The 12,292-nt window shown below is 41.3% G+C and overlaps 1 protein-coding gene across 1 annotated transcript in view; it reads left to right on the forward strand.

Moving 5' to 3' along the window:
• Positions 1–10,740, forward strand: part of LOC124799234 (coiled-coil domain-containing protein 25) — a 46,117-nt gene extending 35,377 nt beyond the window's left edge. Inside the window, exons 5-6 of the mRNA XM_047262774.1 lie at positions 1,881–2,083; positions 10,529–10,740. Coding sequence (XP_047118730.1) covers positions 1,881–2,083; positions 10,529–10,610 — 285 coding nt within the window. The 3' untranslated portion in view covers positions 10,611–10,740. The remainder of the gene's footprint in view (positions 1–1,880; positions 2,084–10,528) is intronic.
• The last annotated feature ends 1,552 nt before the right edge of the window (positions 10,741–12,292 follow it).

Consider the following 12,292-nt stretch of genomic DNA (forward strand, 5'->3'; position numbering starts at 1 on the left):
CTATTACTCGCAGTAACCTATGTAACTGTATAATGGTTTCAAAAATTCGATCCCATCACTGGGACCTCTCCTTGTTAGTGACTGTACTCATTTGAAAATGTTTAAGATATGCTTAACGATACAATGAATTCAAAACTCTTATCTTATTCATGTCATAAAATTGTAGTCATGCATTTATTTCCTTCAATTTTACTATTGCCATGTTAGTAGAGCATTGTTCTTTTGTAAAAATTTACACACAATGTGGGTTTACTGTTTAAAAAAACATTATACTAATTAAAACATATATGACATGGAGAAAGCTCTCTCTCAACTTTTTAGTGTTATAGTGCTCCTTATCAGCTTTGTTAGGATATCATTTGTATGTTGTGTGACTATGTTAGTCATAAAGTGTTCTTTTTGTTGCTAATGAGAAACCAAATACGTTGCATATGGCTTAGTTGTGGTGAAGAGACTCGCATTCGGGAGGACGACGGTTCGATCCTGCGCTTGGCCATCCTGATTTGGATTTCCCGTGATTTCCCTAAATCTCTCCAGGCAAATGCTGGGATGGTTCCTTTAAAAGGGCACGGCTGACTTCCTTTCCCACCCTTCCCTAATCTGATGAGACCAATGACCTCGCTGTTTGGTCTCTTCCTCCAAACAACCCCCAGCCCCCCTCTACAGTATCTTCTTCTTCTGTGGTGAAGAGTAGAATGGTGTTGAATGATAGTTACCGACAACAGTAGCCAAATGATAACATACTTCCTGGAAACCATCTCTGGGTCTTGCATTAAATAAGTATGCAAAGAATGTATGTTTTTTTCTGCTGATTGAATAACAGTCTTATCTCTTTATTTTTAAGAGTTGAAGAGGAAGGAAATATATAAAAAAGGGCAGAGATAATTCTCCTCGAATTTCACTTAGACCTTGGAAAATGAAATCTGGAACTGTGGCTTTGGGAAAGTCAAGCATCAGTGTCTTTTCGGAATGAACTAAAATTATTTCGGCTGTAGATTATTGGAATATTTTGTAAATTTTTCCAGAGTTTATTCCTCAAGTTGGCTCTGAATAGTTCCATAGATGTGGAGGAGGTAATCTAACCCAAGAACCCTGTAATTTACTGCTCAAACAGTACATACACATGGATGGCAAGATACAATACAATTAGCAATACAATACACTAGTGGTCAGCAAGCCTTGCACTCTGGCCTATATGTTCATTAGTTTCAGCAGGTGGTGCAGCCAGCAGGCTGTGCAGGCAGCTGCTGTCTTTAGCAGGCTGTGTGGCCTCTAGTGGCCGAATCAAGTGTAAACTTCACTTGTGAACTATGAAGCGGCACACACACAAATTTGTTAGTTACAGCAGGAAGTGACAGAAAGAAGTTAACCTGAACCTATTTTATGTTGTAACACTCTTTATTATAGTACTGTGCACATTTAATCAATGTCACTAATTTTACGTTGTTATTGAATTACCTTTGCATGACTAGTGGAATATTGTTTGTTTGATGGTACATTGTGTATCAGACACCGAAACTGAGAGTTTCATCCTGGCAGCCCATTGGCTTTTTTTCCTTATGCCAATATCTTGTGCAGTGAAAAATGCAATATTACTCTATGATTCAAATTGCATGTTAAATAGTAGGCCATGAAGTAACAGTTCAGGTAAAGTATTTCACATATTGGAAGAAGATACCAGCATGCTTCTTCCAATAGAACCATGCACATGTGTCCAAACAAAGTGTAGAGTTTTGTGGACTACAGTACTTAGAAAAAGTTTTGTGGCACTTACTTCCATTTTAGTATTAGTGCTTTTTCCATTTGTATTTGTAATGAACAGTTGTATTATTGGAGACTGCGGAGTTATAAAAACATTGTTTGTGTTATTTGCTTATCAGGTACGAAAAATTCGAGTGGCAAAACGAAACAACGAAATTGTGAATCGATTAAACAAAACAAAACGTGAAGAGCATCCAGATTTGCAAGCAGAACGTGAACAAAGGGATCGTAAAGAACGGGAAGACAAAAAGAGGTTACTTCGAGAGCAACGTGAGAGAGAGAAGGAAGAAGAGAGAAGAAACAAAGAAGAAGCTGAATTGAGGTATATTACAGCAAGAACGTAAATTTTATCCTGCAATTGGCATATTTTGTAATGTAGGTACCAAATATTCTGTTAATAAGTAGAAGGGTGACAGAGTATATAATGAATTCGAAAAGTAAATTTGCTTGGTGAGAGGATATTGTTTATATATGCTGCTGAGTCAAAACATTACAACCGCTTGTTTAATAGCATATTGCTCTACTTTCCAAATACAATACAGCAGCAGTTCTGTGTGACATGGATTTGAGTAGTCTGTGGTAACTTTCTGGAGGTACAGGGCACCAAATGTACACACAAAGGACACGCAATTCCTGTGATTTGTGAGTGCAGAGCTGGCTTCTGACAGTGATCCAAATGTGTTTCATCATGTTCAGACAAGCTGAATTTGGTCGTTATCTCATCAGCTTGTGTTCATTGTCACGCTCCTTAAACTGTTATGGTACGATTCTGGCCTTGTGACTCAAACAGTTATCCTGCTGGAAGGTACCACTTCAGACGGAGTAGATATTAGGCATGAAAGGGCGCAGGTGGTGTATAATAATATTGCAGTAATCTGTGATGGTGCCTTTCATTACTTCCATAAGTCCCACAGAAGATAAGGTGAATGTCCCCCGTAGCATAATACTACTCCCACCAGCTTGCTTTGATGGTGCCATTTATGTGTCAAGCAGCTGATCACCTGGATGAGTCATATCTGGACCCTAACATTGTCCTGGTGTAATAAGAAATGTGATGTATCCTACCAGAGACACTTTTCCATAGTTCCGTGGTCCTATCTCGGTGATCTGTGCTAACCATCTGTGTAATTGACAGTGTCATTGGGTCAGCATAGGAACACACAGGGTTGTATGCTGCAGATCCCAGTGCTGAACAAATTGTGCTGAATGCAGTGCCATGAAACAGTTGAGTCTGGCTCAGCACAGTACTTAGTGTTCAGTGCTTGTTCTGCTTCACAGAATGGGCAGTCCTCTTTATTTCCACATTCTATAATGAGGTGAGGTGTGGATGTCCAGTACCTTATCACCATCTCAGTTTCACCATCCTTCAACCACTTTCCATTGATGATTACATCAAAAACAGCAGACCAGCTCTATAATTTCAGAGATGCTCATTCCCAGTCACAGTTCTATGAAAATCTGCCCTTTGTCAAATAGTAGAGGGATAGAGTCAACTATAGGCATGTAACAAGGCAGGAAGTACCCTTCACCAGTGTTTCAACAGCCGTATCATTGTGCCCAGAAATGAAGAACATCCCACCCATAAGCCTTCCCACTCCTTGCAAATTAGTAGTCCTCAGCCTACCCAACTTGTGCTATATCCTAGTCCATCGCCACACCTCCACCCAACTCCTTGCCACAAGAGTCATATCTTTGTGGAAGATGCAGATGCAAAACCTGTCTGATACATCCACCCAGCACATCCTAATCCAGTCTTGTCACAGGTTTATCCTATCGCATCAGATACAGGGCCACCTGTGAAAGCAGTCATGTCATATATCAGTTCTGCTGCAATTCATGAACAGACTTTTATGTTGGTAAGACCACCTGTACAACTGGTAGAGCTGACTACCAATTGGCAGAACATGCTGCTGAGCACAACATGCTTGATTTCAATGGCTACTTCACAACCCGTGCCATGTGGATCCTTTCCCATGACACCTGCTTTTTTTAGCTACATAGATGAAAGTTGTCCTTACAGCACATCCTTTGTTCCTGTAATCCTTCTTTCCACTGCTAGCCCCCTGCCTCACACCTTTACTAAATTCATCCTGCAACCACACCCTCTTCCTTGCAGTCTGCCCTTTCTCCATTCTGTCACCTCCTCCCAATCCACTCCTCCCGATCGTTGTTGTTGTGTTCTGTTACCCATGTTGCATTACTATTGTGCGCATCTGCTGCTTTGCCCTCCTGCTGTCGATGGATGAACTTGCCTCCAGACCACCGTCTGCTGCTGCTAAAAACCCTGTAAAAGGCAATATCATGCGGCATGAAGTGATACTTGTGGCGTTCCTTCAGCCCCAGAGGCTGAGGAGGGTAGAGCAAGTGGAACAGTGTCCTATGGTGGCAGCCGTGAAGCAATTCCAACAGTGATGATCCATCTTGCGGGTGCAAACAATATGAGGCAAGAAAAAGTTGCAACGCTTGATCCCTGGTGTGTGCAGAGCGGAGTTTTGCCATCTGTTGCTTGAAGGTTCTGACAAAACATTTCGCTTCGCTGTTTGACTGCGGATGGAACGGTGCGTTAGTTAGATGCTGAATACCATTGTGTTCACAGAATGTTTCAAACTCATTTGATGTGAACTGAGGGCCGTTGTTTTACATTCAGGTAAACCTGCTAGGCAGTAAATTGATGACAACATCTGAATTATGCTATGTGATGTTGTCGAGTTCTTTGCCACAGCAAACAGAAACTTGCGATATGACTCAACCACAATCAACAGGTGTTCCAAAAAAGGTCCCGCATAGTCTATGTGCACACGTTGCCATGGCGATAGTGGCATAGGCCAAGCAGAGAATTTTTATGGCGGAGTGGAGTGATTTTCTGCACATGCATGACACTGTGACATCATCTGTTCTATTTGGGCTTTCATACCTTGCCAAGTACAGTGTCGACGTGCCAACTGTTTCGTACGAACAATCCCTCAGTGTCCTTGGTGATGCAACTGCAACACTTCTTTTTGCAAACCTTTAGGGATCAATACATGTGACTGGCCTCTGTCATTTTGAACAAGAATCACACCTTTCTGTAATGAAAGGCAATGCCGACATACAAAGTATCGGCGCACTTCAGGGTTCTTTATGCTATTCACTGAGTGAGACCAAGATTTGTGAATGTACTGGAGCAAAATGTTCAAATCAGAATCAGCTTCCGTGGCCTGTGCGATTTTCTTATAGTTAGGCGGAAAAGATTGAAGCAGTTCAGAATCCCGACCGAGCATCGATGTGACAAGATGCAGCAGAAGCATCAGAGTCTGCCGTGGCCAATCGGGAAACATGAAAGCGCGTCCGATTATCGTGTTGAGCTGTCAGATGATACACAATCTCTTACTGGTATTGAGACAACAACAAAGCCCATCTTTGCAATTTTTGGGCAGTTCATATAGGAACCGGTTTTGTCAGATGAAACACAGGCTGCAAAGGCTTCTGATCCGTTACTAAGTAGAATTACCTGCTATACAAATAGCGTTGGAATTTAGTTACACCATGAGGTCAGCGTGACAGAATGTCAATCCTAAGGGCCCAGGATCGATTTCTGGCTGGGTCAGAGATTTTCTCCACTCAGGGACTGGGTGTTGTGTTGTCCTAATCATCATCGTTTCATCCCCATCGACGCACAAATTGTTGAAGTGGCTTCAAATCAAAAGACTTGCACCTGGCAAACGGTCTAGCCGACGGGAGGCTCTAGTCACACGACATTCATTCAATTACACCATACACAATAGCCAAAGCCTCTTTCTCAATTTGTGAATAGTTACACTGAGCTTTGGACAACACTTTGATGTGAAAGCAATAGGTCTGTGTTTATCACCAATTCTGTGCGAAAGCATTGCACCGATTCTGTAAGATGAAGCGTCAACTTTTAATAGAATTGGTTTGTCTGGATCAAAGTGAACTAAGCATCTATCACTGAGCAATGCATCTTTAAATTTTTAATAAGCTATTTGGGACTCATCTGTCCAAACAAAGGCAACATTCTTGCGACGCAATGGAGCTGTGATTTGTGTAGCATTTGGTATGAACTGAATATAGTAGTTCATTTTTTCCTAATACTGACTGCAGTTCTGTAACATTGTGAGGAACTGGCAAATCACATATGGCTAGCAAATGTGACTGAAGAGGATGTACAACTTGACTGTTTATGATGTGTCACGTGTTGATTCAGTCCGGTCTCGATTATGGGAGCCTGGCTTATGGTTCAGCATCGCCTTCAGTGTTGCGGTTGGTTGACCCCATACTTCACGACTCGCCACTGGAGCTCACGAGCCCTGTCGCGAGCCTACATGTGGAGGCAGGTGGCCCTCTGTTGCAGATCCGGTGCCAGTGACTGCTGGCCGCTTTTGCTGCGCATGTTTGTAGCTGCCCGGGCATCCCAAAAACTGTCTCCTGTTCCCCAACTGAGTCATCCATCTTCCGGAATGGCGACCTCGGTCAGGGTGTTCGATTGTGATTTGCGTTTGGTCTCTTCTCTCTGGACTTGAGTTTTTCCCTCTCCTGCCTCATTTCCGGGCCCATGTCTGTATACCCCCATGGTGTGTGCCCCGTCCATGCCTTCAGCTGTATTTGGTGCGAAGTTCTTAACACTCCGTCCCTCCTGAGGCCCTCTGCCACTGCTTTCTTCCCGTCCTTGCACGTTGCTCCGCCGTAGTCTATACTGACAGTTTGATGGTTGCTGGTCGAGTTGGTTGTGCTTTTACTCTCGGGGATCGCTCTGAATGACGCTCGTTGCTGGATGGCTGCAGCTTTTTCACTGTGGAGCTGGTAGCCATCTCTCGCGCCCTCGAGTGTGTCCACTCCTGCCCAGGTGAGTCCTTTGTCATCTGTAGTGACTGCCTGAGCGATTTACGAGCTATCGACCAGTGTTTTTCTCGCTCTCATCTGGTGATGACTATCCAGGAGTCCCTCCAAACTCTTGCCCGTTGCAACCTCTCCGTGTTTTTTATGTGGACCCTGAGTCACGTCGGCTTCCCGACTAATGAACAGGTTGACAGGCTGGCCAAATAGGTTGTCGGTGCATCGGGCCTGGAGAGTGGCCTTTCGGAGTGTTATCTCCAGTCAGTTTTGTGGCAGAAGGTCCTTGGTACCTGAGGGTGATGAATGGCGCACCCTGCCTTCACCCAGCAAACTTCGGATCATCAAGGAGACTACCGGTGTGTGGCCCTCCTCTTTATGGGTCTCTGTCAAGGACTCTGTTGTACTCTGCTGGCTGCTCATTGGCCACACGTGGATGACGCATGGTTATTAATTTGCCGCGAGTACCCACCTCTCTGTCGCTATGGTTCAGCATTGATAGTGGTCCACATTTTGTTGGACTGTCCGCTTTTAACTGCGCTCAGGCAGACATTTGTGCTGCCTGATACGCTCGCTCCACTTTTAACGGATGACACTCCCATGGCAGGCTTTGTTTTGAGTTTTATTCGTGCAGAAGGCTTTTATCACTCGATCTGAAGGTTTGTGTCTTTCTTTTGTGTTGTGTCTGGCCTTTGGCCTACAGTTTTAGGTTGGGGTTTTTAGTGTGTCTCTTGGTGGTTGGCTTTTCCCTTTTTTTTTGTTTCCATGGTTGCCCAGTCACTGTTAACATTCTATGTGTTTTTAATTCCTCTTTTCTGGTCCTTGTCTATGTCTATGTCTATGTCTATGTCTGTGTCGTCCCTTGTCACCTCCATTGCTTGTTTTTCTTCCTTATGGTTGTTTCATGGTTATGGAAAATGGGACCGATGGCCTCTGTAGTCTGGTCTGTTCAACCTCCACAAACCAACCACTTGTTAAGCAACTAATTTTCACTAGTGCTAACTTACTCACATTGACAGTAGTATGTGTGGGGAATGAAGAAGGGCATATATGACAGAAATTATGAAGGAACAAAGCAGTGGTATGGAGGCCTCTGCAGCTATTGAAATTTTTAGTCGATCTGTAAATGAAAGAGGAATGTGTTACGCTAAGTTCTTAGGTGATGGGAAACTCAAAAGCATATAACAGTGTAGTAGCCGCTCACCCTTGTGGTGAGAAGATTGTCACAAAACTGGAGTGTGTTGGTCATGTCCAGAAGAGGATGGGCACCACGTTGAGGAAGTTGAAACAAAGTTTGAGAGACAAGAAACTTTCTGATGGTAAAACCATAAGAGGCTGGCTGACAGTCAAAATGATTGCTGAACTACAGCAGTATTATGAGCTTGCCATTAGAAATATTTGTTGAAAATGAAGCAGGCAGTAAGGACTAACTTCTTCCTCAGGCTGTCAACTGATGAAAAACCAGTGCAGCACCTGTGCCCTCCTGGACCTGATTCATTGTGCAAGTACTGCAATGCCCAGTACTCAAACAGTTCATACAGCCATAAACATTCCATCCCAGAGGCAATCATGGATATCATAAAACCTATTTATAGAGACCTGGCAAATCCTGAATTACTGAAGAAGTGTCTGCATGGTCAGACTCAAAATCCCAAGGAGTCATTCAATAATCTTATTTATATATTGATTATCTTACCAAAAAATGTTTTTGTTGGAATGAAGACACTAAAGTGGGAGGGGGGGGGGGGAGGTTTTTGGTAGGTTGAAAGTGCTACAACGTATGGGAATTAATCCTGGAACAAACTGCATCAGAGAACTTGAACGGATGGACAAGGTTCGCATTGATAAAGCAAGAGTATGCAACGCAGTTGGCCACTAAGGAGTCCAGAAAAGACTTGGGAAAAGATCAAGAGGATGATATACAGTATGGTGCGTACTGCTTCTGAGTGGCTAAAAATAAAAAAAAGCATATATTAATTGAGTTATGGTCTTTTGAAACTTTAGAAGCCGTTTCTGAAAATTTACATTTTCTGTTCCATTTTTCCCTAAATCTCAGAAACCACTTCGAGTAGAGAATTCAAATTTTCAGGGAGTAATAACATACATATCCTGAGTGTACTGAACTAAAAGGAGGACATAATGTTATGTGTAAGTAAAATTATTTAGAATAACGTACAAAAAAAGTACACAAAATTTTAACAATGTAATTAAAAAACTGTATCTGAAAGCAGTGGCTGAAATCAGTTATTGTAGTTCAGTAGACTCAGAACATAGTTTAATTTCCTGTAAAAGTTTCATGTCAGTGCCTACAGTGGTTTCTGAAATACGGGGAAGCCAAGTCAATAAATTTAACCTTGTCAGGATGGGGTGTTCCAACTCCCCTTAAATGCAGTAAACATATGATTATTACGCTGTTAACAGAACACATCCTTATTTTAAATCTAGAAGGCATGTTTGTTTTGTCTTTCCAAAATATTCAACTGAAGGTAGTTGTCACACCAGTTAATTAATATATTAGAATTGGTTATCTACATAAAAGAGGAAAGGAAATTCCCGACAGCAACAATTCCTTACGCAGCAGTAGTGAAACTTGTTGCAATGTCGTCTTTTTCACCACCTACCTCAGTGTCCTTTCACAAGTATTTCACACATTTCACTTTTGTCAATCTTGGATGTGAAAGTCAGGAAATCATCATTGCAACAAACAAAGTCCTGGAATTTCACATTTTCAGATATGTCAGTGATCCTACGCCATTCTTCTTCTGGAACAATACCGTCTTTGTCAGCAACTTATGTACCAGAGCCAGTATTTGGGAAACAATTTAACACAGTCTGTTGTATTAGAGAATTCCAGGTAGCAACAAACGTATGTTTATCTTTTAGAATGCTGACTTGTCACTTCTTTCTTCTCAAGAAATGTCCCCTATGTATGGGGGGGAAGAACCATTTCCAGTACTGTATCAAATGTTGTTGGAGCATCAATAATTACTAAAAAATTATGATAGTCTATTTTTTGTTCATCCTCAATTCTCTCACAAGTTTTTGTGAGTAATCTTTCACACTCCTTGAACCAGTTTTTCATCCATCTTTTTTTTCTGCTAGCAACAAGGTAGCATTTTTACAGTCCAACTTTATGAACTGCAGTACTATTGCACAATATTATTGAGCAGTCTAGAGAGAACTTAAGTAATATTTCACAATATGATTGACCATCCAGGACGAGCTTTACCCATAAATTACTACCCTGGGTCTAAATATTCTGATATATTGTAGGAATGGCTGTTAAGGTACACTTGTAAATAGATTTTGAATACTTGTGACTTTCTAACTTCATGTTACATGCCTGCTGGCATATCTCTTCTTCTTTGGCTATTTATTTATTGTCCTCTCTTTTTAATATATGGGATGGGCCATAATTCATTGTCACTAGCAATCCTTAGACTCTATTTTGCCCAAATAGTGTTGGAAACTAGACTAGTGTATAGTACCCATAAGTCAGTTGACAGTAGCAGTTTGAGGTTATATTGTCTGTTTTTATCTGAGAAACAATGAATAGAAATGTAACCACAGAAAACCATGTATTTGTTTCAAGGCCTGTAGAAGATGATCTGGGTAAGTGTATGGAATTCCGTGAGTTATACACAATCTGACAATATGCTGACTCCAAGTTTTGCAGAAGCATTATTTGGGGTTATAAAGTGATTTTTTAGGTGCCTGGCTGAGTGAACAGACATGACTGTGTCTACTGGGATCCTATGAATCTCTATGTGGTGACGGAGACAACTGATTTATATCCCACCCTGCATATAGTGTGTTTTGTTGCACCTATTTATTTTTTATTTACTTCTATCGCTATATCATTAGCAATAGTTTGTTCATAAACTTCATTAATTTCTGTCTTTCCTTCATATTAATTGAATATTTTCTTATTTTTTAGGAGTTACAGTAACTTAATGAAACCTGAGAATATGACATCAAATAAATATGATGATGGAAATGATTCTGATGATTTTATGTAATGTGCACTGAAGTCATGGAACAGCTATAGATATTAAGGAACACCATAGTTGAAATTACTTTCGACTATGTGGATACTGTGCAAGTATTGATGTGTTAATATTATGTAAAATAAAACCATTTTCTATTCAATTAATACTTTTCTTTGAAATGTGTAAGTATGTTACCAAACTTGAATATGATGTAACCAGTTGCCATGTCGTCATTCTTTGTTGTTCTGAAATATGTAGTTTGAGTTACTTTCATACATTCCAGGAAGATTCTTCAAAGATGATAATTCTATACTTTAGGAGAAAGGAAGAAAACAAATTTGACAAAAGCATCCCAAATCTCCACTGTTGTTTTTCTGTGATAAGTAGCTGCACTACAGCGTATATGTGGACCTAATAGCAGGACTGCCTGCATGTACTGGAGATCATGTACATCCTTTGTCAATTCACTGATAAAAGTATACCATTCTTCATATCTTGATAAATTTGGTATGTTTTTAGGCAGTTTTTCACTTTCCATTCTGCACAAAAGAAATTTCATTAACATTTAGTGTCTAGGGATAGGTTGACCAGACAGTATTCCCCCCCCCCCCCCCTGTACCTTGCTATCCCTTCTCCTTCCCCCATCCCATCAAGATTGCTGCTTTTGCTCTACATGGCAGTTGCATTCCAGTCCGGACTGCTGGAGCTGGCCGTCAATGAATTTGTGTGTGCTTCCTTTTCTGATGATGAAGGCTTTGGGTAAAACCTAATGTGTAAGGGTCTTTTTGGTGTGCTTGTCTGCAGCTTAATGTGTCATCTTTAGAATAAGTAGCAATATCCGTCTTCCTTATATTCTTGATATTTCAACCTGGAGTTTCCACTGTTTGATTTTGCGTAACGGCTTTTCTTCAATCCTACAACACTGTACTGTTTTCCTTTGTTACTATTCTCTATAGCATTGCTCTTCTCAGTGTCCGTTCTTTCTCTTCTTTCCTGTGTTTACTCACCGCCTTCCAAACTGCAAACACTTCTGAACCAAACTGTATCAACGATCTTGTCCAAACACAGTACACAGCTACATAACCGCGTGGCTTGTTGATGCAACATCTGATGCCCCATCTTCTTTCCACCTATAATTTTATTTCTTTCTTTCAACCTCACTTCCTGTCTCATTCTTACGTATATTAACATTTCATTCTCTGCACCTACCTGTGCCACACGAACTTGTGGTCATCCTGGACCTAACTAATACCCCTCCCCCCTCCCTTCACTTATCCCAACACACCCATACTGCCATAAATCATCTGTTCCTTTTCTCCCTCATTTCTGTATGGTTTTTAACATATTTATGTGTATTTTTACAGGGTTTCATGCACTTTTGCATTTTTTGCCTCGATGGACCTGTGCTCCATCTTTTTGCACCAGTTCAGAAATGTATCACCTTCCCTGACTAAAACCCAGTCGCACAGCCTGTTTCTTAAATGTTGCCTAAACCATTAGTCTGGTGCCTAAACGATTAGTCCTTCACAACCTTAACATGTTTCTCCTGTCAGCTTCACTTGGTTCCCTTGACCTAACATGCCACCTTCCTGGATGTTGGCCGCCTACTCTCTGAGGGCTGCATCCTCATCTCTGTCCACATTAAACCCACCAACCACAAACAGTATCTACACTTAGACAACTGTCATCAAAAATACCAAAATTTTCAGGAA

The sequence above is a fragment of the Schistocerca piceifrons genome, chromosome 5 (genome assembly GCF_021461385.2).
Source record: "Schistocerca piceifrons isolate TAMUIC-IGC-003096 chromosome 5, iqSchPice1.1, whole genome shotgun sequence".
NCBI classification, from domain to species: Eukaryota; Metazoa; Arthropoda; class Insecta; order Orthoptera; family Acrididae; genus Schistocerca; species Schistocerca piceifrons.